The sequence below is a fragment of the Fukomys damarensis genome, unplaced genomic scaffold (assembly GCF_012274545.1).
Source record: "Fukomys damarensis isolate Sample0158 unplaced genomic scaffold, DMR_v1.0_HiC HiC_scaffold_22, whole genome shotgun sequence".
Lineage (NCBI taxonomy): Eukaryota > Metazoa > Chordata > Mammalia > Rodentia > Bathyergidae > Fukomys > Fukomys damarensis.
The window spans coordinates 14230229-14256447 of NW_022900934.1; the positions used below are offsets into that span (position 1 = coordinate 14230229).

General features: G+C 44.2%; 2 protein-coding genes across 2 annotated transcripts; both read right to left on the minus strand.

Annotated features, from left to right (window-relative positions):
* Nucleotides 1-436: 436 nt before the first annotated feature.
* Zswim1 (zinc finger SWIM-type containing 1) lies at nt 437-2439 on the minus strand. The gene has a single exon (XM_010626190.2). The coding sequence runs from the start codon at nt 2368-2370 to the stop codon at nt 1000-1002; it is 1371 nt and encodes a 456-aa protein (XP_010624492.1). The 5' UTR covers nt 2371-2439; the 3' UTR covers nt 437-999.
* Nucleotides 2440-2461: 22 nt separating this feature from the next.
* Zswim3 (zinc finger SWIM-type containing 3) lies at nt 2462-26058 on the minus strand. The gene is made up of 3 exons (XM_010626192.2): nt 25704-26058; nt 6331-8325; nt 2462-2509 (listed from the first exon to the last, which is right to left on the minus strand). Exons 1-2 carry the CDS (start codon nt 25856-25858, stop codon nt 6411-6413), a joined length of 2070 nt encoding a protein of 689 aa, XP_010624494.1. The 5' UTR covers nt 25859-26058; the 3' UTR covers nt 2462-2509; nt 6331-6410.
* Between the last annotated feature and the right edge of the window lie 161 nt (nt 26059-26219).

A 26219-nucleotide genomic window follows, 5' to 3' on the forward strand; every position in this document is an offset into this window, starting at 1 on the left:
TTCTGAAGACAGATCATTGGACCATAAGCAAGGAAGCAAAATTACCCACTAGGCATTCAGACAAGTAAAAGATCACTCTTTAATCTGATCAGCTCCATGAGGATGCTCTTCTTTTGTACATTAGTTTTTTGAGACAAGATCTCACTATATAGCTCAGGCTCACCTCCAACCTGCTGCAAGCCTCCTGCCTCAGCCTCTGCAGTGCTGGGATTACAGACACATAGCACCATGCCCAGAAGAATACCCGCTTACAAAGATAAACAAATGAAGCCTTAGAAAACTGACTTGCCCAGAGTCCCACTGCTAGTAAAGGTAGAAGCAGGCCTCTATAATAAAGCAGGGAAAGAACCAGGATTCATAAATAGTATCACTCCAAACCCCTTCCTTCCACAATATACCTGAATTGCCATCTATAAAACAAAAAGCTCGAGAAGTGTTAAAATACACAACACTAAACTTTATTGATCTTAGGATGAGCAGGGGAAAAACTGCTGAGCTGGGCTGAGCCACCTCCTGGAACAGCCTCTGGGTCTATGGGAGAACTCCCGGGCCAGCTCACTCATGGGGTATGGTCAGGTGAGTTTTCTTGTGACTGGGGCAGCTAATACCAAGCCCCAGCCCTCACCACCCAATGTCTTATCTCTTATCTTAGACCAGGGGTCACCTGTATAAGAGCTTTTGAACTCACAATTGTTTTTACCTTATAAGTTGTCAAAATCAAACCAAGAATATATAAGAGATGGTATGAGACCATCAAATCTAAAATATTTACTATTGGGCCCTTTACAGAACACATTTGCTGGCTCCTATCTTATAGAGCTAGACAAATGCTAAGTAGCAGGCTATGGTAGAGTAGAAGACCCTTGTCCTTATTTGGGAAGGTGGGAAGGAGGTGTCATGAAAACACAACTGTGTGTGTGTGTATGTGTGTGTGTGCACGTGTGTGTAGGGGAGGATACGAGGCATACATGTGTTAGCATCTCTGAGCATCAAGAGGAATCAAAGTTGCACCTGCTCGTAAGGGCCAATCCAGCTGTCAGCTAGTTCCCGCAGGGTGCTGTACCGCCGCTCAAACTCCTCTTTACTACAGTGCTGTAAGAGCTGACCCACCTCCTCAGCGAGGAGGGTCACCGCTAAGTACTTATCCAGAGTCTCGTTCCACTTGCTGCCCAGGATGCTGTCTAGATTTGTGGCACAGCTTGCCATCCACGGAGCTGGTAGCATGTCCGGTTGGAGCACCTGGTGGCGTGCACTAAGCATGGCTAGGATGTGGCGGCAGGGCAGATGGAAGGCCTGGTTAAAGTAGCAGCTGCAGCTGGTAGGAGGTTGGGGCTGCACTTTATGGGTGTCCTCCAGGATCTGGATGTTTATCTTTTCTGAACCAGAGCCAATGAGGTGCATAGATTTCTGGACCACAGCGAGCTCACCCAGGCAGAGTTGGGCTGCTGGCCCTGTGCAGATGGCATTGAGAGAATTCTGGATGCTGGCTTCCACCAACTGCTCTACTTGGGGGGTTTCGGTGCTGGCGCCTGAGGTGGTGTGATTGTTCTGGGGACTCAGGCCCAGGCTGAAGCTTGCCTTGTCTCCATCATTCTGTTGCATGTATTGGAATAGGGAGGCCATGCCTTCTCCCTCAGATGGGTTGGTGCCAAAAAACTGACTGAGAATTCGGGTGGTAACTTCGAGGCTCTGGAAGTAGCGGCTGCTCTCTGCTCGGCTTCTCCAGCGGTGGGCCAGCCAGATGCGGTCATTGAGCAGCCAGTGTGAGTGGAGCTCAGACAGTTGGGCTGGGGGAATGCAGCTGCTCAGGAGGGTAAAAAACTTCCTCAGGTTGCCTGCTGTGGCTGAGCACATGGTGCTCTGTAAGGAGGTCAAAAGCACCCTCTCCACAGGCTGTTCAAGGGACAGTTGATAGAACTTGCCCTGTAGATATTTACAAATGTGGAAGGCTGAGAGCAGGATCTCAGCTGTGGGGAACTCCATGGCTAAAGTGGGCAGTGGGAGGAAGTGGGGATCGATCAGGATGGTACAGACTCTCTCCCAGGCTGGGTTAAACTTCTTGAACAACTGGAACATCTGGGCCAGGCCTTCAGCATCTTCTTTGGCAGGAATGGCAAAGTAGACTGCCCGGGCAAGAGGACCCTCTAGCTGTACTCGAGGTCCATCCACCAGGAAGGTGTATAACACCTTGCCCCTTGGGTTATAGGTACGGTGGATAAATAAGATCTCAGGGAAATGGGCAAAGAGATCTTGCATAAAGCAGTTCTGGTAGTTGAAAGTATCTAGCTGAGGAGTCTTGCTAACCTGGTGCAGCAGCACAGGGGGACCTGAGTCTTTAATGAGATGTCCACTCAGCATTGTCAGGGCCATGGGAGAGACAGGAGATGTCTAAATGCCCAAGTCAAAAGACTTTCTCTGCAGAACTACTGTCCAGGCTTTGAGTCTCCCAAGCTCCATGGAAGTCAAAGATGGAGGCTGGGCTGTGGATTTTAGATCTTGTTTGAAAGATCTGCCTATGGAGAAGAACAAAGGTTTAAGGAGATAGTAGGGACTTGGCTCTACAATTATGCATTTAGACAATATTTATTGAACACTTACTATGTGTCAGCACTATTCCATTGTAACATATACGCAAGGATATGTTAGATAAGGGTTACAAAACTCATAAACCTGAGTAACAAGTCAGATGGTGAGTTGGGAAAGGGGGATACTTTAGAAAAAAGGTCTCCCTTGAGGGAAGGAATATCACACTGTTCACTGTAGGTGAACCCTAAATAACAAGATGCCAGCCATAGAAAGATGTGGTTCCAGCCCCAGCACCTGGGAGGCTGAGGCAGGAGGATTGCCATGAGTTTGAGACCAGCCTATACAGAGTTTGAAGCCAGCCTGAACTACATAGCAGGACCCTGTCTTAAAAAACAAAACACAAACAACAAAAAAGAAAGATGTGGCTCCTATATGAATGAGACCCTAGGTTCAATCCCCAGAACTGCAAAAACAAAAATAAGCATAATGGCCCACACCTGTAAATCACAGCACTCTGGGAGTCTGAGCCAGGAAGACCCGAAGTTTATAACCAGTCTCCACAGTTTAGCAACTTTGTGATACCCCGTCTCAAAATGAAAAAAAAAAAAAAAAAAAAAATTGGCTGGGCTGAGATGTAGCTCCGTGCAAAGGCTCTGGGTTTAACCTCCAGTACTTAATAAAAAAAAAAAATGGGTATGATGGTGCGCACTTGTAACCCCAGCACTCTGGAGACGGAGGCAGAATTGCCTGGACTCTAACCTGGGCTACATGGTGAGTTCAAGGGTATCCTGAACTACATATCCAGATCCTGTCTCAATAAATAGATGTGAAGAAGACCAGACCTGCATACCCACTTCACCTCTTAAATTAAAATTATAAATATTTGTATAGCCTTTATATTTACAAAATTTCTTGGCATCCGGTCTTTCCCTTTGGTTCTGGTATATAATCAGGCAAGCCAACAAAACAAAAAAGAGCCATAATAAAAACTGAAATTGCGCCAAACTTGCTGTGGGATACCGGGGAAGTCAAGGACCATCTCGGAGCCTCAATCCCCTCCACCATAAAATGAGGCTAAGAAATGTGCGCTGTCTCTACCTCTCCTTCCGTAAACCCCTCAATTAACTGAAATGCTTTACTGAAACGTTTTCATCTGGCCCCCATATGGGTTACTGTCCACATTTTACAGATGAAAAACCGAGGCTTAAAGACGTTACGGAATTTGCCCACTATTACTCTGTTAGTAGCTGGAAGCCAAGTCTTCGGTTCGAGATCCTAACGGTTTCTCGAGTCTAAAAGCCAGGAAGAGAGGGAATACAGCCTTTGACCCCCTCACCTTTAACCCGGGTGAAGGATGGGAAAGTTCGCGTTTGGAGTTCGGCTGTCAGAGAAGTTAACCTCCCACTCTATCGGAGCTGTGTAACGTCTGACAGCGGGGATCACAGGGTCCCCACACACCTTCAACTCCGGAAGAAATCACTCAAACAGAACCTGGCTTCGTCGCCATTTTTCTCTAGTGGACTCTGACTGACCTGTAGGCTCACCAACCACGGCGCCAAGTTGCAGTGACACAAGCCAATAGCCTGAGGAGTTTGTTTTCAGGTTTTGGCGCCACGGACCAGTCATAGCCCTGCAATGCGAGGGCGGGACTGTTACCAGGGTTATCAGAGGCTCTGCTGGCGGTAACCAATGAAAAGCCTAAGGGAGGTCCCTCGCGTCTGAACGCTGAGACTGGAATTCTGGAGCCTCTCTTCAGGCTAGACCACTGGAAGGGCACGTTGCTATAAAAGCTCCCTCAAAGGTCGAAAATGAAAATAAGTAACAGTGTTTTACTGAAAAAAAAAAATTTGGGGGGGGGAGGTGGTGTCAAACTCTAGTACCACGGTTTGAGAAAGGGTGCAAATATAGTTGTACCGCATACTGTACTTTGTAGGGAAACTGAGGCCCAAGCCTCAAATTCTGCCTCTCTCATAGAGATCAGGAACCCAATCCTTGAAACTCAGGAACTCTAGATCCAAAAGAGAGCGAGTGAGAGCAGAACCTTGGAGGTGTCCATCCTAGCTCCCTCCAGAACTTACAGAACAGCACTATGACTCAAGATTTCGGTGAATTAGTGCACGAGTCAACTGCCATTTCTGTCCCTGGTTCCCCTGAAGATGACAGTCTTAGAAATCTGGTTGTTACCAGGCTTTAGACAACTAAGATTACTAACTAGCAACACCAAGTGTTGGTGCTCATTACTGCAATGAAAATTTTATAGAGATCTACAAGGGAATTTGCGCTTAGAATAGACCAACACGCTAAATTTTACACATGAGGAAACTGGGGTCAAAGAGATTAGGGACTTGCCCACAGTCCCCAAAGCAAGTTTTGGCAGTCAAGTCTAGAATTCAGGTTTCTTCCAGGCTTATCTACTCTTACTAATACAGCATAAGGCAACTCACAGTCAACACTGAAGGCTTGGTTGGTAGGAAGAGGACAAAATAAGTGGTAAATTGTAACTCCAATGATACAATACTTTTTCTTTTTTGAGACAAGGTCTTGCTAGGTAGTTCAGGCTGGCCTAGAACTCACTGTGTAGCCAAGCCTTGAACTTGCAGCGAACCTCTTGCCTCAATCTCCTGAGCATTGGGATTACAGGCATGTTCCACCATGACCAGCTCAATTTCTTTTAAAATTAATAAATTCATATAAGGGTCGAGGATGTAGCTCAATGGTTGAGTACTTCCCTAGCATGTACAAAACTCTGGATTCAATCTTCAGCAACACAAAAATATCCAAGCCAAGCCGGGAGTGGTGGCACATGCCTGTAATCCCAGCACTCGGGAATCTGAGGCAGGAGGATCGCTATGAGTTCGAGACCAGCCTGGGCTACATAGCGAGTTCCAGGTCAGTCTCAACTACATAGTGAGACCCTGTCTCAAAAAAAAACAAACAAAACAAAACAAAACAAAAAAATCCAAGCCAGATATGGTGGTCATGCCTGTCATCCCAGCTACTTAGGTGGGTGAGGGATGAGGATCACAAGTTCCAGGATGGCCTGGGCAACACTTCAAGACCTTGTCTCAGAACAATATAAATCCAAATAAGGGAAAAGAAAAAATATGAGAAAAGGAAGGAATGGAAACAAAGTCTTTGTAAATAGCGGAGGGTGGAAAGGGTGAAGGGGAGGGCAGGGACAAGGGGAAAAAATGAGACCCAAGATCTGTCATGTAAAGGTACAAGATCCCAATGATGAATTTAACTGTACTGTATACTTAAAAAGCACCAATAAAGTCGATGAAAAAGAAAAAAATATAAATCCACCCACTTTCAGACAGTAAGTATAGTGAAGCGAGGAGCCCTGCTATGAAATTCTTCCTCCTTCCCCGATCAAGTGGAACACACATTTCCCCTGCTTGGCTTTGTTTTGTTTTTTTCTTAAAAACAACTTTATTTCATATGAATAAAAATAGATACAAATGACAGATTCTTCATAAAGAGCAGCAACAATCAAGGATCACCTTCCTTTCCTTTGTCCCTGAAAATAGGCCCTTTTACTAGGCCTTGTCTCATCCTATCCTGGGGCACAGATTCATCTCTGTAGGGAAAATAAAATCTGATTTCAGGGTCAGAGGAGAAAGAGGGATAACCTTTTAGCATGGAGATAGCTTTGGCCTTGAACAATGAGGTGCCCACGGAATGGAATACTAAAAGTAGGGCTGAAATGGGGCAGTTTCAAAAGACTATGACACAGTGGGGTCCCTCTCCTCCCTATTTTAACAGTCCACCTAACCCTATCTAGGAAGATATTGAAATACTGACCCCTAGCATTACTTGCCCACTTTGAACTCTCGGACTTCCAAGAAGAGGAGTTTGTGGTCCAGTGTGCTGGGGCAAGTGTTTTAATCACGCATGGTGGCTTCAGCGGGAGGGAGTTCCTCCCCTTCCTCCAGTTTTCCCCAGAGGAAAGGGAGGCAGCCCACATCCTTGAAGTCTCCTGGCTGCTGGTTTGACTTAGATGACTGACAGGGATCAGCCCAGATGTCCACAATCTTACGTAGGGTGGAATAGCGCTCCTCCAGCTCTGGCCCCTCGGTTTGCATTAGTAGGTTTGCTAGCTCCCTACTTAGGTCCTGAATCATGTCGTTCCGACCCTGATTTCCAGGCTGGTCTGTGTTTAGGATCATGCCACGGTCCTGGAATTCCCCATTAGGCCCAAGGAGGTGCTGGTACTTCTTTTGCCATCTGCGGCACACCATGGCTTCGTCTACTGGCTGCTGGCTATTGTGCAGAAGGGCCAAAATGTGTCGGCAAGGCAGGTGGTACCACTGTTGAAAAGAACAGCTGCAGCTACAGCCATCTTTGCTAACCTGGTGAGAGTCCTCTAGCAGCTGAACATCCACTGAGGAACCAGCCGTCTCTACTAGGTGGGTGGAATTCTGTACCACTTCCCACTCACTGTGGCACAGCTTGTAGGCTAGTTCGGAGCCACTTTCATGCAAGGTGTCTAGCATGCCACCCTGGGAGGGCTGCTGCTGCAACTGAACCTGCTGTGAATCTGGCTTTGTTGGTTCCAAAGGTATCCTGGTGAGGATCCCTCTACAAACGCCAAGAGGCTTTTTGGCCTTTTGTGGCACGCTTGGAGTCCGGGTCCTCTTTAACTTGGGAGCAGCTGTGGGCAAGTTCTTCAAGGCTTTGGTATTGAAGAAGTCTATGTAATCCACAAAGCGGAGGATGCAGTCCAGCAGGGATGGCTGTTCCCGAAAGAGGCATGACACCTTGCTGGTGACAATGTCCAGGCTGTCCATGTAGGTGTTACATGCATGCAGGCCCTTCCTGACATGCATGTACCACAGCAGTTCGCAGGAGAACCAGTGGGTCTGCAGGAAGCTGAAGAGATCCTCATCTAGGAGAGCTTGGGACATCTGACAGAGATTTTTTAAACTGGCATCAGAAGTGACAAACACAGCTTCCCGCAGGGCTTCCTTCATGAGCCTTTTAAAGGCTGGATCTGCTGAACTTCGATGCAACTTCTTCTCCAAGAGCCGAGTTGTGTGGTAGATGGAGAGGAGGATTCGGGCAGCAGGGAAGATCTCCTGCAGGATGGCCCGGTGAGGGAATGAAGGGTCCACAAAGACCACCTTGACCTTGGGCCAATCAGAGTTGAATTCTGTGAAGATGCTCAACATCTTGGCCACAGAAGTAGCCGTCACAGCCTTGAGCACAGAAAAGTGGACCACCCGACCCTCTCTTTCCTTGTTCTCCACCAAGAAAGCATAGAGGATATGGCCCTGGGTGTTCTCCACCCGGTGCAGCAACAGGTTCTCTGGGAAGCGGATGAACAGGTCACTCATCTTACTGCTCTGGAAGCTGAGCCGGTCCAGATCTTTGTTGGTGCCCACACTAAAGGAGGCCATGGAACCCTCATCTACTTTCAGAAAGTTCTTTATCACTTTTGCTATTTTGGCCAGGTCAGAAGGGGTGATGTTTTCCTGCTCTGTCTTTGAGGGCACTTGTACCTTATCTGGGCAAAATGATGGTTCTACTGGGGACTTCTCAGCTATGTCAAGGTCTCTCTTGATTGTGGGCTGCACAAGCTGCAGGCACATTGTCTTTTGAGATTTGCCAGTGGTGTCTCCTCCAGGACCAGCAGTTTTGGAATCAACATGGACATGCTGGGTGTTTAGTTCACTGATAAACAGTCTATCTAGTCTCTCGTTGTACTGCAGGAGCAAGTATGCTGGGCACATGTCCGCCTCTCGTGCTCTCTTCCTGTGTGACTGGGTCCGAATACAGACAAATTTCACCTGCACATATCTAGGGAAGGTAGAGGTGACAATGAGAAAGGTGCTGACTGCTCCCCTCTCTTTTATAAGATAAGGCCCTGCAGGGATTCATATTGGCCGGTACGTTTCTTGGAGACCCTAACAGAGTACAGAATGTAAGGAAGATTTACTTGAACTCTCCAGTCCCAAAGGACTCAGCACTTTCTTCACAACTCTCTAACTACAACGCCCTTCAAACCTCTTCCACAGCAGTTCTAAACTCAAATTCCTTTAATTTTCTCTCTGTTGCCATTTGTGGCTGTCAACAATTTAATGAGGACTGGGGATTTAGCTCAATGGTTTTGCCTCCTGCCTCGCAAACTCAAGGTCCAGAGTTCGATCCCTGGTACAAAAAAAAAAAAAAAAAAAAAAAATTGAGACAGGATAGGAGGGAATACAGACAAGCAGCAGCAGCTGACTGCCCAGCCAGTTTCTCCTTGTTACAAAATGTCCTCTTCATTCCTGTCTTTGGAGCTAAATCTTTCTCCTCCTCCAGACAGCATGGTTAAAAGTGAGATTCTAGAGGTATGGACTAGACCACAGCTATCACTTGAGTTCTTTGGGGTCCTCTGAGGATAGGATATGTCTGGATTTCCTCCAAACAGGGAAAATCCCTGCTTGTCTCTCATTTAAAGAAAAACTACCATATCCTAAGTTTTTTTGGCGATGGTGGCCAAACCGAAGGCCTCACATATGCTAAGTGTGAACGCTCACTGAGCTACACCTTCAGAACTCTAAGAAAGTCTGATAATCACTGAGCTAAGTGATCCATAGGGTACTTTTTAGCTTTGACATTCCAGGCTGAAAATGATGATTCAAGGAAAGCGGTAATTATACTACATAACCCATGCTTCAAGACCCAAACAGGTCCTACTTCTGCAAAGCCTTTGTGGATGCTCCTAAGCCACAGTAATTGCTCCTGGTTTTTTGTTTTTTGAGATTGCTATATAGTGCAGGCAGGGCCTTAAACTATGTAGCTCAGACTGGCCTCAAACATGTGGCGATCCTCATGCCTCAGCCTCCCCGGTGCCTGGATTACAGGTTTACACCACCTCACCTGGCTTTGTTCCTGTTTCTGAATCTATAGCATCTATCCAAATGGCAAACACATTCTCTGGATGGCAATATACAGTGTGTGTGCGTGTGCGTGTGTGTGTGTGTGTATAAGAACACTTGTGGGCCCAGGGATTTGGCTCAGTGGCACCATACCTGCCTCAAAAGTGCAAGGTCCTGAGTTTGATCCCTGGTACCAAAAACACAAAAGAAGGAAGAAGGAAGGAGGAAGGAGGAAGGAGGAAGAAGGGGGGGAGGAGGAGGTGGGGGATGAGAAGGAGGAGGAGGAAGAGGAGGAGGAGGATTATTTGTGGCTCCCTGATATGAATCCCTACCTTGAGCAAGTCACTTTAACCTCTCTGGATGCACTATGTTCACTGTAAAATGAGATGATCTCACTTGGGTTGTCATAAAAATTAAATGAGCCACAGGCAAAGTAGCCCAGAGCCTGCTTCAGCCTTTTATTTATGTTAAATAAAAGCTAGCTGCTGCTCCCAGTATAGTTCTATGCCCTGTTACATTCTGCTGGATGCTTACGTGTTGGTTTTCCACTTGGATGGGCTGTCTTTAAGTATCAGGACTAAGTTATTCCTCAGTGTATCCCAAGCACCTAACACAATGCTACTCCTTCAGTAGATGTTTATCAGTGATGTCCTGGATAAATGAATCATGGACCACAGGTGGGTGGGATGGGTCATACCCATGCCTCCTCAGGGCACTTGTGGCCCGCCCAAAACAGGGGAGGGGACAAAAATCTCAGCCTCTGGCACATGCCCCAGCCTGGGAGCCCCACCTATACTTACTTCTCCAAACACTCTTATCCAGCTGGTCCTGCTTGCACACCCTGTGTGGCAAGTTTAGGAAAACAGGACCTGTCAGTCCTGTGACAACAGGGTGGAGGGGGCCCTGGGGCTGAGGAGGTCTGCACCTGTTGTGTGGACAGGGCAAAGATGGCAGGCACCATCTCCAGCTCTAAGCCAGCAAGGGCCGGAGCAGACCAGAATACTGGCAAGGCCAGTGAGAGGTGACCACTGTGTGGCCCCCGCCCCTCCACCTAGTTTCCTAAGAGAGTCTGCCCTCAACTTACGGGTGTCTTCTTTTCCCCCCAGACAGGAGATTTTATTAGAGAAGGCAGATTAGACAGAGAGGAGAGAGGGAAGAAGACTCCAGGTGTCTTAATTCTGGGCCTGTGCTCATCTTTATACATTTCACAACCTGCTCATCTTCATTTCAATGCTTACTCATCTTTCAGGGCTAGATGCAACCATCTTCTTTTCTAAGTACTTCATCAAGCACTTAATTGGGTTCTACCCTTCTGCTGGCTCGACATCTTAGCCTAACTCTAGCTCATCAAATCATATTGACTTTATGTGCATTTAGGAATGTTTGTAGAGCTACTCCCAAGAAAGACACTAGCGACTGTCAACCGCAAAGCTCTTTCCACTATTCCTGGCTCCATTAGTGTTTGTACTTCTCAAGTTCTCCTTCTTGCTTATATTCAGTATGTTTTCACTATCATCATCATCATCTTTTTTTTTTTCAATGCTAGCGATCAAATCCAGGGCCTTGAGCATGCTAGGCAAGTGCTCTACCACTAGCTACACCCTCGGCCCTACAGCCAATAATGTTAATAAGACTTTTAAATTCTTCTCTACTATTGCTTTTTTTTTTTTTGGTACTGAGGATCAAATGCAGGACCTTGCACTTGTGAGGCAGGCAGCATCACCACTGAGCTAAATCCCCGGCCCTCCTGGGGGTTTATTATATGCCAGGCTATATTATGTCCCTAATATATAGTTTTATACTAGGAAAAGGATTCTATTATAACCCACATTTTTTAGTAAGGAAAACAGGCTTAAGGTGGTTCTCAAGGATGAGAATCTAGGATTTAATCCTCCAGCTAATGCCTCACCATCTGGGATATGAGCTGAATTTGCTTGGCCACAATGTGACTAGTTAAACATTATTCTGCCTGTTTTCCTTCAAATGTCACTCCCTATGTTGCGTGTGTTGTAACACACCTGTATTCCTAGCACTCGGGAGGCTAATGCAGGAGGATTATGAGCATCAGGGCAGCTTGAGCTACATAGTAAGTTTAAGGCTGGTCTGGACTAGAGTGAGACAATCTCAAAATAAAAACAAAAACAATTCCCTTTCTCTTAATTCCTTTTAAGTCCTTCTCTCCACCCTCACATTGGTTAGACTTAACTTTCTTCAAGATCTCCAAACATACCACTTTGTTGAAATCTTGAATTTCAAACTTAATGAGTGTTAGGTTAATTTTTTTCTTCTTTGTTTAATCTCTTTTATTACGATATAACTTGCAAGCCAGACATGGTAGCACACACCTATATTCCCAGTACTCTGAGAGGGTAAGACAGGAGGATCACAAGTTTGAGCCCAGACTGAACAATTTAGCAAGAACTTGTCTCAAAATAAAAAATAGAGCATGGAGAGGTATCTCAGTGCAAAGGCTCTGGGATGTACTCAGTTTGAAGGCCTTTGGATTTAATCCCATACTGCAAATAAATAAATAAACTACAAGCCAGGGATTTAGCTCAGTGGTTCCACACTGCCTGCCTCGAAAGCACAAGGTCCTGAGTTTGATCCCTGGTACAAAAATAAATAAATAAAACTACAACAACAAATTAGTCTTGACTCTCAAGGTCTAGTGAAATTATTACACCATTGTCCAGTAAAGTAAAAAAATACATGAATGATGATGGCTGAGGCCTAGAGCAGTTGTAGAGCACTTGCCTAGCATGTACAGGTCTCTGTTTGATCCCCAGCACTGAAAAGTAAAAAAGGGAATCATTAAATAGACACATAAGCAACAAACTTTAGCTAATAAAGAGTGATTCTGACTCGGGGATTGGTACGGATTAAGAATTTTTGTTTTATATAAGATCTATGTCTCTGTATATAATTTGTGCCTTGAGAATGAATAGGGTTTTTAATAAATAGGTAAAGTTATAATTAATTGATTTATTAATAGTACTAGAAACTGAACTCAAGGCCTTCATATTGAGTAATATTCCCAGTCTTTTTTGCTCTGTTTTTATTTATTTTTATTTGTTTTTTAATATTTTTTTGGTACTGGGGATTGAACACAGGACTTTGTACTTGCCAGGCAGGCACAGTGCCACTGAGCTACATCCCTGTCCCTTTTTTGCTCTTTGTAAATTTTTATTTTGAGACAGGGTCTTGTTAAGTCATTAAATTGCCCATGCTGGGCTCCAACTTGTTTCTTCTGCCTTAGCCTTCCAGGGTGCTGGAAAGTATCCAGTGTGTCACCACACCCATTTTATTTATTTATTTATTTAAGTTATTTTAGGTTATTTATTTTTGGTACTGAGGTCCCACTAAGTTGCTCAGGCAGAATTAGAACTTGTAAGCCTCCTGTATCAGCCTCCCTGAGTGCAGGGATTACAGGTATGCACCACCTAGTAAAGGCATGTTAGACAAAATAATTTGAGTTAAGAATAAGACTTTGGAAGCTGGGCGTGGTAGCACACACCTGTAATCCCAGCACTCAGGAGGCTTGAGGTAGCAAGATCTCTGTGAGTTCAAGACCAGCCTGGGCATAGTGAGTTCCAGGTCAGACTCAACTACATAGTGAGACCCTGTCTCAAAAAAACAACAAAAAAGATTAAGACTTCGGGGAGCTGGGCATGGTAGTGCATGCCATCCCAGCACTTAGGAGCCTGAGGCAAGAGGATCACTGTGAGTTTGAGGCCAGCCTGGGCTACATAGTGAGACCTGTCTCAAAAAACAAAAGCAAAAAAACAACAAAAAAACTCAAAGCAAAAAAGAAAACAAACAATAGGAATAAGATTCTGGAAATCAGAAGATGTGAGGGTTTTGGTGTGTGTGTTCTATTTGTTTCTTTACTTTAAAGTGCTGGGGATTGAACACAGGCCTTGCCTGTGCTAAGCAAGTATTCTACTACTTTGTTATACCCCCAGTCCCCCACTTTTTTTTTATACAGGACCATGTTGCCCAGGCTGGTCTTGAACCCCTGGACTCAATCAACCCTCCTGCCTCCACCTTCCAAGTAGCTGGGACTATCAACTCACATTAAGAAGTAAATTTAGCCAGGTGTGGTGGCACACGCCTATAATCCCAGCACTCGAGAGGCTGAGGCAGGAGGATCGCTGTGAGTTCAGACCAGCCTGGGCTACATTGAGTTCCAGGTCAGTCTAAATTACATAGTGGAGACCCTGTCTCAAAAAAACCAAAAAACAAAACAAACAAACATACAAACAAAAAAACAAAAAAGAAGTAAGTTTAGGGCTGGGGATTTGGCTCAGTGTTTCTGCCACCTGCCTCGCAAGTTCAAGGACCCAAGTTCAATCCCTGGTGCCACTAAAATAAATTTTTTAAAAAAGGAAGAAGTTCCAATTCTCCTTTTACACTGAGGGACAACCTCATTAATTAGATACTCAGTACCTAATCCAAAAATAATCTGTGCTACTTAAAGTGAATTCAATTAAAAGGCTGTGACAGAGGCCTGGGGGTACAGTGGTTCAGTCCTTGCCTGGTATGTGAGACAATGGTTCCATCCCCAGTACTGAAAACACACACACACACACACACACACACACACAGAGGCTATGGCAAAACTATTGGTTGCCTAACCAATATCCTTTTGTTCCTGTGTTCTTTCCTAACAAAGAGCCAATTTTATTCAGTTTGCCGTTCCTCCCCCACATAGCTATGTGCTTTAAGACTAGTCTAAGTCAATTAAAAGATAATCGCTTTAGGAATGGGCATGGTTACTGGCCCATATCTGGACAAAGAAGTCTGATGCAAAATCTGCAGGAAACCAAGGAAGGCTTTTTCTTCTGGATGTGACTTCTACATTTGTACTGTGCCACCCCTGCCATTCTGAGGGCAAGCTGAGACTTAAAAATGGTACAGTAGAGCTGGGTGTCGTGATGCATGCCTGTAATCCCAGCACTAGGGAGACTGAGGCAGGAGGGTCGCTGTGAGTGGAGACCAGCTTGAGATACATAGTGAGTTCCAGGTCAGTCTTCTCAACTACATAGTGAGACCCTGTCTCAAAAAAAAAAAAAGAAAAGAAGAAAAGAAAAGAAAAGAAAAGAAAAGAAAAGAAAAGAAAAAAGCCAATTTGAGTCAGGGTTTTCAGCTAATTGCAGCCAAAAATATCTATGGAAAAATTTCATAATAATTAGTGAAGTCTGGCATAGTGGTATATGGCTATAATCCCAGCACTCAGGATTACCACAAGTATGAGGCCAGCCTGGGCTACGTAGTGAGCTCAAGGCAGGCCTGCACTACAAAATGAGACTCAGTCTCAAAAAAAGCCTAAAGTTATGTAGTTATTACATTTAACAAAAGATTATATGATAACTATATGCCAATTATTTGAACAATTAAAGAACTTAAAGCATGAACTGCCCCCTCACTGTGATTTTCTCTGAATATCATGATACTTCTGGTCTCACTTTTACAATATTCAAAGGTCAGTTTTGCCAAAATATTGCTGGGCTTTATTAAGTTTTCAAAGGGATTTCTTTATTTATTGTGGTACTGGGGATTGAACCCAGAGCCTTCCCAGTGAGCTACATCCCTACCCTTTTCATATTTTTTGAGACAGGTTCAGGCGGGGCTTGCATTGTAATCCTTCTGCTTCAGCCTCCCAGAGTGCTGGGATCATAGGCAGGTGCCACAGTGCCTGGCCCTAACAGTTTAATTTAATTCATTGCTATGCAAATTTTATGCTTTTAAAGTTTCTATCCTCTCACATACGTGATTATTTTCCTTCTCCATTAGTAAACCCCAGTATAAGGCTGAAAGTTCTCCATCATTGCTTTCAGGGAATTCACACACTCCTGCAAGCTTTGGAGATGTGCAATTTCAGTTTACAAGGTTTTCTCTGCATTGTATTGTCCTGATGTTTATGTCTACTCATCATTCAGATACTGTTGAGACAATGGGATTTGCAGGGACAAGCAGGATGGAAGGGTTAAGTGGCAACTAATTTTATAAGTAACGAGGTTATTGGCATTATATTCATTTCATGACTTTTTCTTTCTTACACAACATTGGGATTATGGGTATATGGATAATGAGAACTCCATCATTTAGGTTTTAGGTCAGAATGTGTTGTAAGGAATGAATGAGACAATGGTTGTCAGGTTCCTACTGAGTACCTGGTTCTGGAAAAAGTATTATAGATTGGAAGGTGAAAGCTGAGTTGTGGTGGAATGTCCACTCTGAGGCCAACTGAACTATACAGCAAGATCCTGTCTTGAACAAAAACAAAAACAAAGCCAGGCATGGTGGCCCACTCCTGTAATCCCAGCACTAGGGAGGCTGAGGCAGGAGGATCACTGTGAGTTGAGACCAGCCTGGGTTACACAGTGAATTCCAGGGCAGTCTGAACTAGATAGTGAAATCCTGTCTCAAAAAACCAAAACCAAAATGAAAAACAAAACAAAACAAAACCAGACAACAACAAAACAAAACAAAAAACAAAAAAAGGGGAGGGAATTTAGCTCAGTGGTTCTGCCCCCTGCCTCCGAAATTCAAGGTCCTGCCTTCAATCCCCAGTACAAGAACAAAACAAGCCAAAACAAAAAACTGGTAGCTATTAGGCAAGATGGCAATTGAAAGAGACATCAAGAGATGTCCAGGGCCAGGATTTAGCTGAGTGGTTCCAGGCACCTGCCTCACACGCGCAAGCAAAAGGGAGGAGGAGGGGGAGGGAGAGAGGGAGAGGGGGAGAGGGGGGCATGGACTCTTGAAGAGCATCAATTCCCAGTCATAATAAAAAGAAAAGAAAAGAGAGAGAAAACTGGGTATTAAATCAGACTGAAATTAGTAGCAATATTAAAGAAAAACACAAATGGAGGCCAGTTTAGGTATATCTGTAGCAGCATGGTTAACTACCTCTTTATATGCTAATGAGTTGACTGAGGGCTGCCAGCTACATGGGGGATGGTCACTGGACAAACTAAAACCAGACAAAGGGTTGGGATTTCCACACACATCCCGACCTCTGGGGAAGAGAGAGGGGCTGGAAGTTAAACTGACCATCAGTGGCCAATGATATAATCAATCATGCACATGTAACGAAGCCTCCATAAAAGCCTAGAAGGCTGGGCATGGTGGGTGGTTCCCATCCACACGGCTGAGTGTGTGTGTGGGTCACCAAAAGGGACAGCCTGGGCTACCCAGTGAGACCCTGTCTCAATCCCCTCCTCAAAACCAACACCTTCCCAAAGGACAAGATTGGCTGAATACATAGAGAGGCCTGGGAGGGGGAGGGGGGGTTTAGCTCAGTAGTTGCCTACCTCAAAAGTGCAAGGACTCGAGTGAAGGAAAACAAAAAAAAAAGAAAAGAAAAAAGATAGACTAGAGAGGCCTGGGGATTGATATGCCCCAAAGCATGGAAGCTCTAAGGCCCTTTTCCAATACTTTGCCCAGTACATCTTTGTATCCTTTGCAATATTCTTTATTTGTTCTTTTGTTTTTTGAGACAGGGTCTCACTATGTAGTTCAGACTGACCTGGAACTCATTATGTAGCCAAGGCTGGTCTCGAACTCACAGCGATCCTCCTGTCTCAGCCTCCCTAGTGCTGGGATCACAGGCGTGCGCCAACACGCCCGGCTTGCAATATTCTTTTTTTTTCTTTTTAAATTTATTTTTGTTTTGTTTTTTTGAGACAGGGTCTCACTATGTAGTTGAGACTGACCTGGAACTCACTATGTAGCCCAGGCTGGAATATTCTTTAAAGTAAAATGGAAAACCACCTGTAATCCCAGGAGGCTGAAGCAGGAGGATTGCCTTGAGTTTGAGGCCTGTATGGGTTACATAAAGGGTTCAAGAGTAGCCTGAACTATGTAGCCAGACCTTGTCTCTAAATACATAAGTAAAGAGATGGACAGATAGATGGATAAGAATGGTGAGCTGGGGATGGTGGCACACGCCTGTAATCCCAGCATTTGGGAAGCTGAGGCAGGAGGATTGTCTGGAGTTTGAGGCCAGCCTGGGCTACACAGTGAGCTCAAGGTCAGCTTGAACTATGTAGTGAGACTCTGTCTCAGAAAAACTATAATAATAATAATATATAAAAACTGCTAACCCTGTGTGTTGGTATACACCTGTAATCCTAGTATTTGGGGGCTGAGGCAGAAGGGTTTTAAGTTTTTTAAGTATGAGGCCAGCCTGAACCACATAACAAATTCAAGGTTGGCCTGGACTACACAGAAAAACCTTGTCTCAAGAAACAGAAGTAAATAAACTGGCAAGATAAGTTAAGTGTTTCCCTGTGTTTTGTGAGCCCACACTAATAAATCAATTGAGCTCAAAGTGGGAACATTTGCCCCAACATTTGCCAGTTTGAAGTTGGAGGCCCAGGCTTGGTGACTGGCCCCTGAAGTAAGCAGGCGGTCTTCTGGGGTGGGGCTCTCAACTGTGGGCGCTGGCTGATGCTACCACCTCCCAGTGGGTAGGGTCAGAAGTGGACTGAGTTAAGGGACACCTTGCTGTTGTCTGCTGCTGCATTCCTTGCTGTGGGTAGGCCCCCCCCCTTATTCTAAGAAGCATACTGCAGAGTGCAGCAGGAGAAACTGAACTTCCGTTTTGGGGGGGGTACCAGGGGTCAAACTTGGGACTTTGAGCTTGTGAAGCATGATGTGGAACCACTGAGCTAAATCCCTGGCCCCCTGAGTTTCTCTTATTCCCACAAGATTACAATACTGAGGTCAATCACCCATAGCCACATAGCCAAAAGTTATATCCTGAGTTACTAAAAATGCTGGCTATAAGCATAAAACACAAATGTAAGCTTTATTTTTTATTTTTATTTATTTATTTTTTCAGACAGGGTCTCACTACGTAGTTGAGACTGACCTGGAACTCACTATGTAGCCCAGGCTGGTCTTGAACTCACAGCAATTCTCCTGCCTCAGTCTCCCAAGTTTTGGGATTATAGGCATGCACCACCACATCCAGCCGATAATAAACATTTTTTGTGTGAGTGGTACTAAGGATGGGAACCCAGGAGTGTTCTACCACTGAGCTGTAGTCCCTTTCTTAATTTATTTGCTTATTTTTTGTGGGGCTTGAATCTAGGGCTTTTACACTAAGCTATGTCCCTAGCCCTTTTTAAATTTTAAATTTTGAGCCAGGTGTGACAACCTGTAATCCTTGTATTTATTTGGAGGGCTGAGGCAGAAGGATCTCTATAATTCAAAACCAGCCTGGATGACACAGTGAAACCTTATTTCAAAAAATAAACAATCTCTGTTTCACAAGTCCAAGGTCCTGAGTTTAATACCCGGTACCAAATTTTTTTTTGAGACATGGTCTTGTTAGGTCACTTAATTACCTGGGCTCACCTACCATGATGCCACAGGCTTGTAATCCCCAAATTTGGGAGATGGAGGCAGGAGGATTGCCATGAGTTTAAGACCAGCCTGAGATACATAGTTCAAAGTCAGGCTGAACTACATAGTGAGATCCTGTCTGAAAAAAGAAAACAAAGTTGCTCAGAATAGACTTGAATTTGGAATCCTCCTGACTCCGCCTCCCAGAGTGCTGGGATTATAAGCACTATGCTACCCAGCTTTTTGTTTTGAGACAGGGTCTCACTAAACTGCCTAGGCTTACAATAGTTCTGCCTCATCCTACCAGGTAGCTGGAATTATAGGTGTGTCCCAATGTTTCTGGCTCACAATAAACTTTTTAAGAATTTTCTTTTGTTTTGGTTCCATTTTTTGAGAAAGGGTCTCACTTTGTAGTGCAGGCTGGCTTTGAACTCACTATGTAGCCCAGGCTGGCCTGGAACTCACGGAGATCCTCCTGCTCCAGTGCTGGGGTTACAGATGTGTGCCACCACACCCAGCAAGAATTTTCTATGTCAATCTGATTTTATCTTTGGCCATTTAATGCTAACTTTTGCAGTACCACTCTTTGTCCTATAAAGTACTGTACCTACACCTTTTATTATGCTTCAACACTGCTTTGGCTACTGTTTGTCACCAAATCATTTTATAAAGGTCAAAACTGTCCGGAGATGAAAAGTCTTACCCAAGGTCAAGGTCAAGGCTCTCTGACTCCAGAGTCCTCCCCTTTAAGGGTTATGCCAGCTTTTTTGGATTTGAATGAATTGCAGTGACCTATTCATCTGCCACAGCCTCCCCTATTATATTTGCACTGTTATTTTCAAATGTTTTTCCATCAGTCAGCTCACTTCCTTTTCTCAGTTTAACACTGAACTTTCTGTCTACGTATTATCAGAACTATTTGATACTAAAGTCATCTCCCCTAACCACCTGTATACATATCTGGCTATGGAAACATTTGCAAATTACTTCCTAAAATCATTTCCATCACCAACCCTTCGGTCCTTCAAAAGCAGCGTTCATCCTCAAATGTGTGCTTCACTCAAAAAGCCCAACATTTGCCACCTGCCTCACAAGCTCAACATCCTGAGTTTGATCCCTGGTACAAAAAAAAAAAAAAAAGCCCAATATGCGCAGTGAGGTCTGCACAGAGCCCTGGATCATGCACCTATCTTTCCCTTCTTCATTTTTCTCAAGCATGTACAATTCAGAAAAACAGCCTTCAAGGAACAGAGTGGAGTTATAAGAAGTATTAGTCTTTTTTTGTGTGTGTGTATACAAACATAGGACCTTACACTTTCGAGGCAGGCTGCAGAACCACTGAACTAAACCCCAGCCCAGTATTAGTCTCTTAACATTTGACTTTTTGTGGTTCTGTCACCCCATCTACAACGTAATAATAATAATAATAATGTTATTTACAGAGTAGTTTCTATGTACTGAGTCCCATAGAAAACACTTCACATACATTAACTCATTCAATGGGAATGTTAGAAAAGTTTTCAAGAAGCTCCAGTAGCCCAACCCCTAGCACAGTCAGCTAACTATGACAGGCCAGAAGGTCACGTTAACCATTTCTGAACAGGAACCAAGATAAACATCTGGTACAGGAACAACCGGACCTAGCCCTAAACATTCCCGTAAATGATCCCCCACCGAAGTCCCCTCTCCCCTTTCTCGGAATTCCCCCTCCCCTATAGCTTGTGGTTTTTTTCTTTAAAAACTGTATATCTACACTGCTTCAGGACTCAACTCCTCTGCCCCTGCGAGGGTTATGAGCTGAGCCCCAGTGCGCTGGAATAAAGACCTCTTGTGTTTTGCATCAAGAATCGTCTCTCCGGGGTGTTTATGGTGCATCGTGGCGTCCCGGAGTTAGAGTGGTGGGATTCCTCCCTGGGAGGATCTTACAGGAACAACTTGCTTCTAACAAGGTTATTCAGAGGACAAAGCTGTAGTGTTTTTTCAGAGCTTGCCCTGACAAAAAGTGACCACCAGCCAGATTAACTTTCCCCGTTACTTCACCACTCAAAACCCTTAACTTTTCCTCTAAAGGCTTTATTTCCTTTTTCTTTCTTTTTTGGGGGGTGGGGTTTGAGACAGGGTCTCACTATGTAGGTGAAACTGACGTGGAACTCATTATGTAGCCCAGGCTGGTCTTGAACTCACAGCGATCTTCCTGCCTCAGCCTCCTGAGTGCTGGGATTACAGACGTGCACCACCACGACCAGCTTCCTTTTTCTTTCTCTTTCTTTCTTTCTTCCTTCCCTCCTTCCTTCCTTCCCCTCTCTCTCTCTCTCTCTCTCTCTCTTTCTTTCTTTCTTCGTAGCACTGAGGTATCGAGGATGGAACCTTCAGGAATTTTACCGAGCTACATCCCAGCCTTTTAAAATTTTTTATTTTTATTTTTTGATACCGGGGATTGAACTTGGGACCTTGCGCTAAGGAGGCAGGCAGTGGCACCACTGAACTAAATCCCTGGCCTTGGGATAGGGTCTTGCTAAATCCCCCAGAAAGAACTTGAACTTGCAATCCTCCTGCCTCAGCCTGTGTCCGTGCTGGGATTATAGGCATGCACCATCACACCCAATTCCTTACCTCCACTTTTGCTTTTTTTTTTAAGGACAAGGTCTCACTATGCAGCTCAGGCTGTCCTTGAGCTCACTATGTATGTAGCCCAGGCTGGCCTCAAACTCTCAGTAACTCTCCTGCCTCAGTCTCCCGAGTGCTGGGATTACAAGTGTATGCCACCAAGCCTGGCTCCCCACTTTCATTTCAAAGAAACAGTTATTTCTGTGATTACACTTTAGTATTTGTCTCCCTAACTAGAGAGAAAGCGCCACAGTAGTAGGCACACAATTTACCTTTTTCAACAATGTTACCTCCTTATCTTAGCCTGGAGTAAATTTTTAGGAACCAACTGCTAAATCAGTGAAAATGAAATCAACTAAACTGCCATAAAATGGAATAAGTGAAAAAAATCTCCAAAATACATTGATAAGTGAGAAAAATCAGGCACAGAAGGATGTGTATAAATAGTATGCTGCTAGGGCCAGGGATTTAGCTCAGTGGTACGGTGCCTGCCTCACAAGTGCAAGGTCTGGAGTTCAATCCCTGGTACCGAAGGCGTGGTGGAAACAGTGCCCTGCTGCAGGGCATGGTGGTGGATGCCTGTAATCCCAGCTTTATGCCACCCAGAACTACACAGTGAGTTCAAGGCTAGCCTGAACTACGTGGCAAGACCCTTTCTCAAAAAAAAAAAAGTATGCCCCACCACTTGTATTCTTTTTTTGGTACCGGGGATTGAATTTGGGACCTAGTGCTTGCGATGCAGGTGGCGGCACCACTGAGCTAAATCCCTGACTCTACAGCAGTACGGTTTTTTGTTTTTTGTTTTTTTGTTTTGGTACCAGGGATCAAACTTGGGTACCACCACTTGTATTAAAAAAGAAAAAATTGGGCCATTCTGCTGCCTGCCTTGCAAGCACAAGGTCCCAAGTTCAATCCCTGGTACAAAAAAAAAAGCACTGGGGTAATATCTCAGAGGGATAGTACAGGTGTAAGATCCTGGGTTTGTAAAAAAATGAGGGACTGAAAAACTGTTTCTCCTTAAAAAAAAAAAAAAGCACTGACTATTCACTTGGGCCTACAGATGCACAGTGGTAACTGGAATCAGGATAAAATTTTGCAATTCTGCCTTCATTTTGTATCTATCTCTCTCTTTTTTTTTTTTTTAACCTTAAAACTTAGGATCAGATTCTTGCTCAGCTCTGCACATAGGTATGTTAATCACTTAAGGAGGATCTGTCTAAAAACTGTCTTCTTAGCTAAGTGTGGGAGCTCATACCTGTAATCCCATCTGCTTGGAAGCTGAGGTAAGAAACTGCCAAATTCAAGCCTGGACAATTTAGCAAGACCCTATCTCAAATAAAAAGGGCTGGGAATATAGCTCAGTGCAAAGGCACTGGGCTCAATCACCAAGGACAGGGGAAAAAATGTATAAAAAATTTGTATTGTTTTAAGTCACTAAATGTGATAATTTGTTAGAGTTTTAAGTAGAAAACTAATATACCTCCCCATCATTATTTTTCAAGACTTCCTCTGTCTTCAGTGAGCACCAATTTTTCTCTCTTCCCAGTTCCTGAAGCACATATTTCCTATGTTTTCCATGTTTTTGCCTCACATGTTTGGCAACCTGAGAATTTATTCATTTATTTATTTATTTATTTAGGTGTTTTTGAGACAGGGTCTCACTATGTAGTTGAGACTGACCTGGAACTCACTATGTAGCCCAGACTGGTCTCGAACTCACAGTGATCCTCCTGACTCAGCCTCCCCAGTGCTGGGATTACAGGTGTGCACCACCATGCCTGGCCTATTTATTTAACAATTATTAAATGCCTGCTGGGGCTGGGGATTTAGCTCAGTTTGTCTGCCTTGCAGCAAGGACCCGAGTTTGATCCTAGGTACTGAAAAACAAAACAAAAAAATGCCTGCCATGTAAGATGCAGGGATGGATTATGTGAAAGGTGTTTAGGGGCAACTGTGAATTTTTTGCATTCTTTATCAATGTGCTGAAATTCTTTAGCATAGGCTGAAATCCTCATAATGGTACCAAGAGACCCCTCTCAGAGATTGCATCTGGTCAAACTTTTCCATGCTACTCAGTAACTGATCTACTCTAGCCTTTTGCATTCATTCACAGTCCAGGGAAAGCATTAATTCCATTGTGAAGACTTACCCATCTCCAGCATTTGTTACTTCTTTTTTTTTGTACATGTCTTAAACCATTTATTACATACAGACATGTCCTCAGGTACCACAATACACAGATTTCTAGAGTCCCTTCCATAAAATGGTGTACTATTTGCATTTAACTTCCCACACAGTTTAAATCATCTCTATATTTTGATACATAACACAGCCTAAACATTATGTAAATAGTTGTGTACTATACTGTGTAGAGAATAAGAAAAAGTCAGTGCATATTCAGGAGACACAATTTTTAAAAAAATATTGTGAGCCTGTCTAAATTAGCTTGCCCAAGTATATCCCACCTTATTACCATTATGAGGATAGTTTGGAAACAATCATATTTATGTCATCTGTACAGAAACAGAACCAGACTTCAGATGAGAGGTAGAATATAGCCTAACTCCCTAGTTGAGGAGCTTTGGCCAAACATCTCAGTTCAGGTCTCAAACTTATAGACAATACTTTGGCTCTCACAGTTGGCCCACATGATTCATATTAAAATTTGAATCGACTCAGGAATAGAAGTGCATGCCTCTGATTCCATCACTCTGGGAGACTGAGGCAGAAGGACTAAAAGTTCAAACTGGACCTGGGCAATTAAGCAAGTTAGCAAGTCCCAGTCTCCAAATTTTAAAATACTGTTTTTTAAATTTAATATTTCAGAGTCAATTTTAAAAATTAAACAGATAGGACTCATTACTGTTGAAATGTGTAAACAAAAATTTTACTCTTCAATTTTATTTTTCAAATTACTTTTATTCTCAAGACACTATTCATGCACATGCCTTATTTCTATAGAGAAAACTTCTGTGGCACATTTCCTAAAATTTGTAATTTTTGTATTCATTGTCTGTTTTCCCTAAATCACACATCCCCTACTTTCATATAGTGGTGAGTTAAATAAATATTTTTGGCAATTAAAAAAAAGTTAAAAAAGAGGGGAGGGGGGCTGAAAATGTCACTCAGTGCAAAGGCCCTGGGTTTGAACCTTGATTTGATTTATGCAGGCATAAATCAATAAATACATTTGAATTGATTTTCAATTTCTAAAAAGTGGACAAATTTCCATAAAGTCCAGATTTTTGACAATGAAATTCTGGCAACCCCAGATCTTCATTTTCACACGGCAGCCATCAGCTGGGTTAAATAGATGGGGCCTGCTTTTCATCTAAGGTATTGACACTCTGTGCCAAGCACAAAGTCCTGGTGTTGATTATTTAATCATTCTTTTTCTTTTCTCTCTATTTTTTTTTTTTTTGTAGTACTGGGGATTGAACCCAATGCTGCAAGCATGCTAGCCAAGAGCTCTACCACTGAGCTATATCCTAAACCTTTTTAAGTTTTTATTTTATTTTTGGTACCGGAGATCGAACTCAGGCCCTTGTGCTGGCGAGGCAGCCTGTGGAACCACTGAGCTAAATCCCTGGCCCTTTATTTTATTTTTTGAGACAGGATCTCACTATGTAGCTCAGGCTAGCTTGACCTCATGGTGATCCTCCTGCTTCAGTCTCCCAAATAGCTGGGATTACCAGCCTGCCCCATTTAGCCCGTTTTCATCATTCTTTTTCTTAGAAGTGAACATTTTTACACTGGTCTGTTTCACCTAAATCCTGAATGCATCTGGGTTTTCAACACATCTTGGACCCTAACCCAGTCCCATTTGCCAAATGAGAAAAATAACACTTATCTATATAATTCTGAAAACACATCTGCAGGGTACAGCATGAATAAAATAGAGAATGCTGCGTGAAAAGTGGAACTTGTTTGAATAATGATTAGTAATAAACATCAGGAGCTCAAGAACAATTTGCAAAACGAATCAATGAGGGAAAAATCTAACCAACAAATGATCACGTTAGTGCTTCGTAAAGACGAGCACGATAAAGAAATAACGCGAAAGCGTTTTTATCCGTTTGTGAAGGTTACGTTTTGTGCCTGGGGTACTGCAGATGTTTAAAAAAAAAAATACTGCAGTTACTGTAAATTCCAGAAAAGCTCGCGAATGAAGGCTTGAAAGTGAAGTTGGCGGCCAAAAAGCCATGCCTGTGGAGGATTCCCTCTTGACGCTCAAGGAGTACCCGCTGAATGAATGGCCACCGGACCGCGAGCGGGACCCAAAGCATTCCCTCTTCCTGCAGCCGTCCTAGGGGCCGGCCTCCTCCCCACCCTCCTGCCGCGCCCCGCCCTTACAGGATGTCCTCGCGGATGGAAGTGCCGTGGTTGAGGTTGTGGAAGCGGACGGAAATGCAGTCCCTGAGAATGAAGGAGCATCTGTTCTCCTTTTTGTAGGCGCTGAAGCACTCTTTGAAGTCCTCGTAAGTCTTGAAGCAGCTCCCTAGCTCCATGGCCTCCCCGACAGCCCACCCGGGGTTTGGCCCCAAGATCACACCGGGGTCAGAGGTCACACTTTTTACGGAGTGACATGGACCCAGGACGCCTTAAAGCGCGGCCCCAATTAGATGGCCTATTATGGAGCTCAGGAGACGCCTCAGGCGCCACTGGGTTTTAAGAGGCTGAGGGAGACTGCTGCCTGACAGAAGGGAAATGACAGTCCTTATTCTCCGGAACTCGAGGTTCCACCCCCTCCCTGGTGTTACATCCAATTACACTTGGGATGCTCAGACTGGCATGTATTTGCTCCAATCGTCGAAGAAAGAGAGCCACACCCACTCAGAAACTGACAGGTTCACTGACCAGTCACAACCT

Bases quoted from the DNA above. Each gene is read 5' to 3' on its own strand.
- Zswim3 (XM_010626192.2), bottom strand. From the start codon at position 25,858: ATGGAGCTAGGGAGCTGCTTCAAGACTTACGAGGACTTCAAAGAGTGC. The intron at 8,326-25,703 runs GTAAGGGCGGGG...TACCTTCCCTAG, and splicing joins TCCATCCGCGAGGACATCCT to ATATGTGCAGGTGAAATTTG.
- Zswim1 (XM_010626190.2), bottom strand. From the start codon at position 2,370: ATGGCCCTGACAATGCTGAGTGGACATCTCATTAAAGACTCAGGTCCC.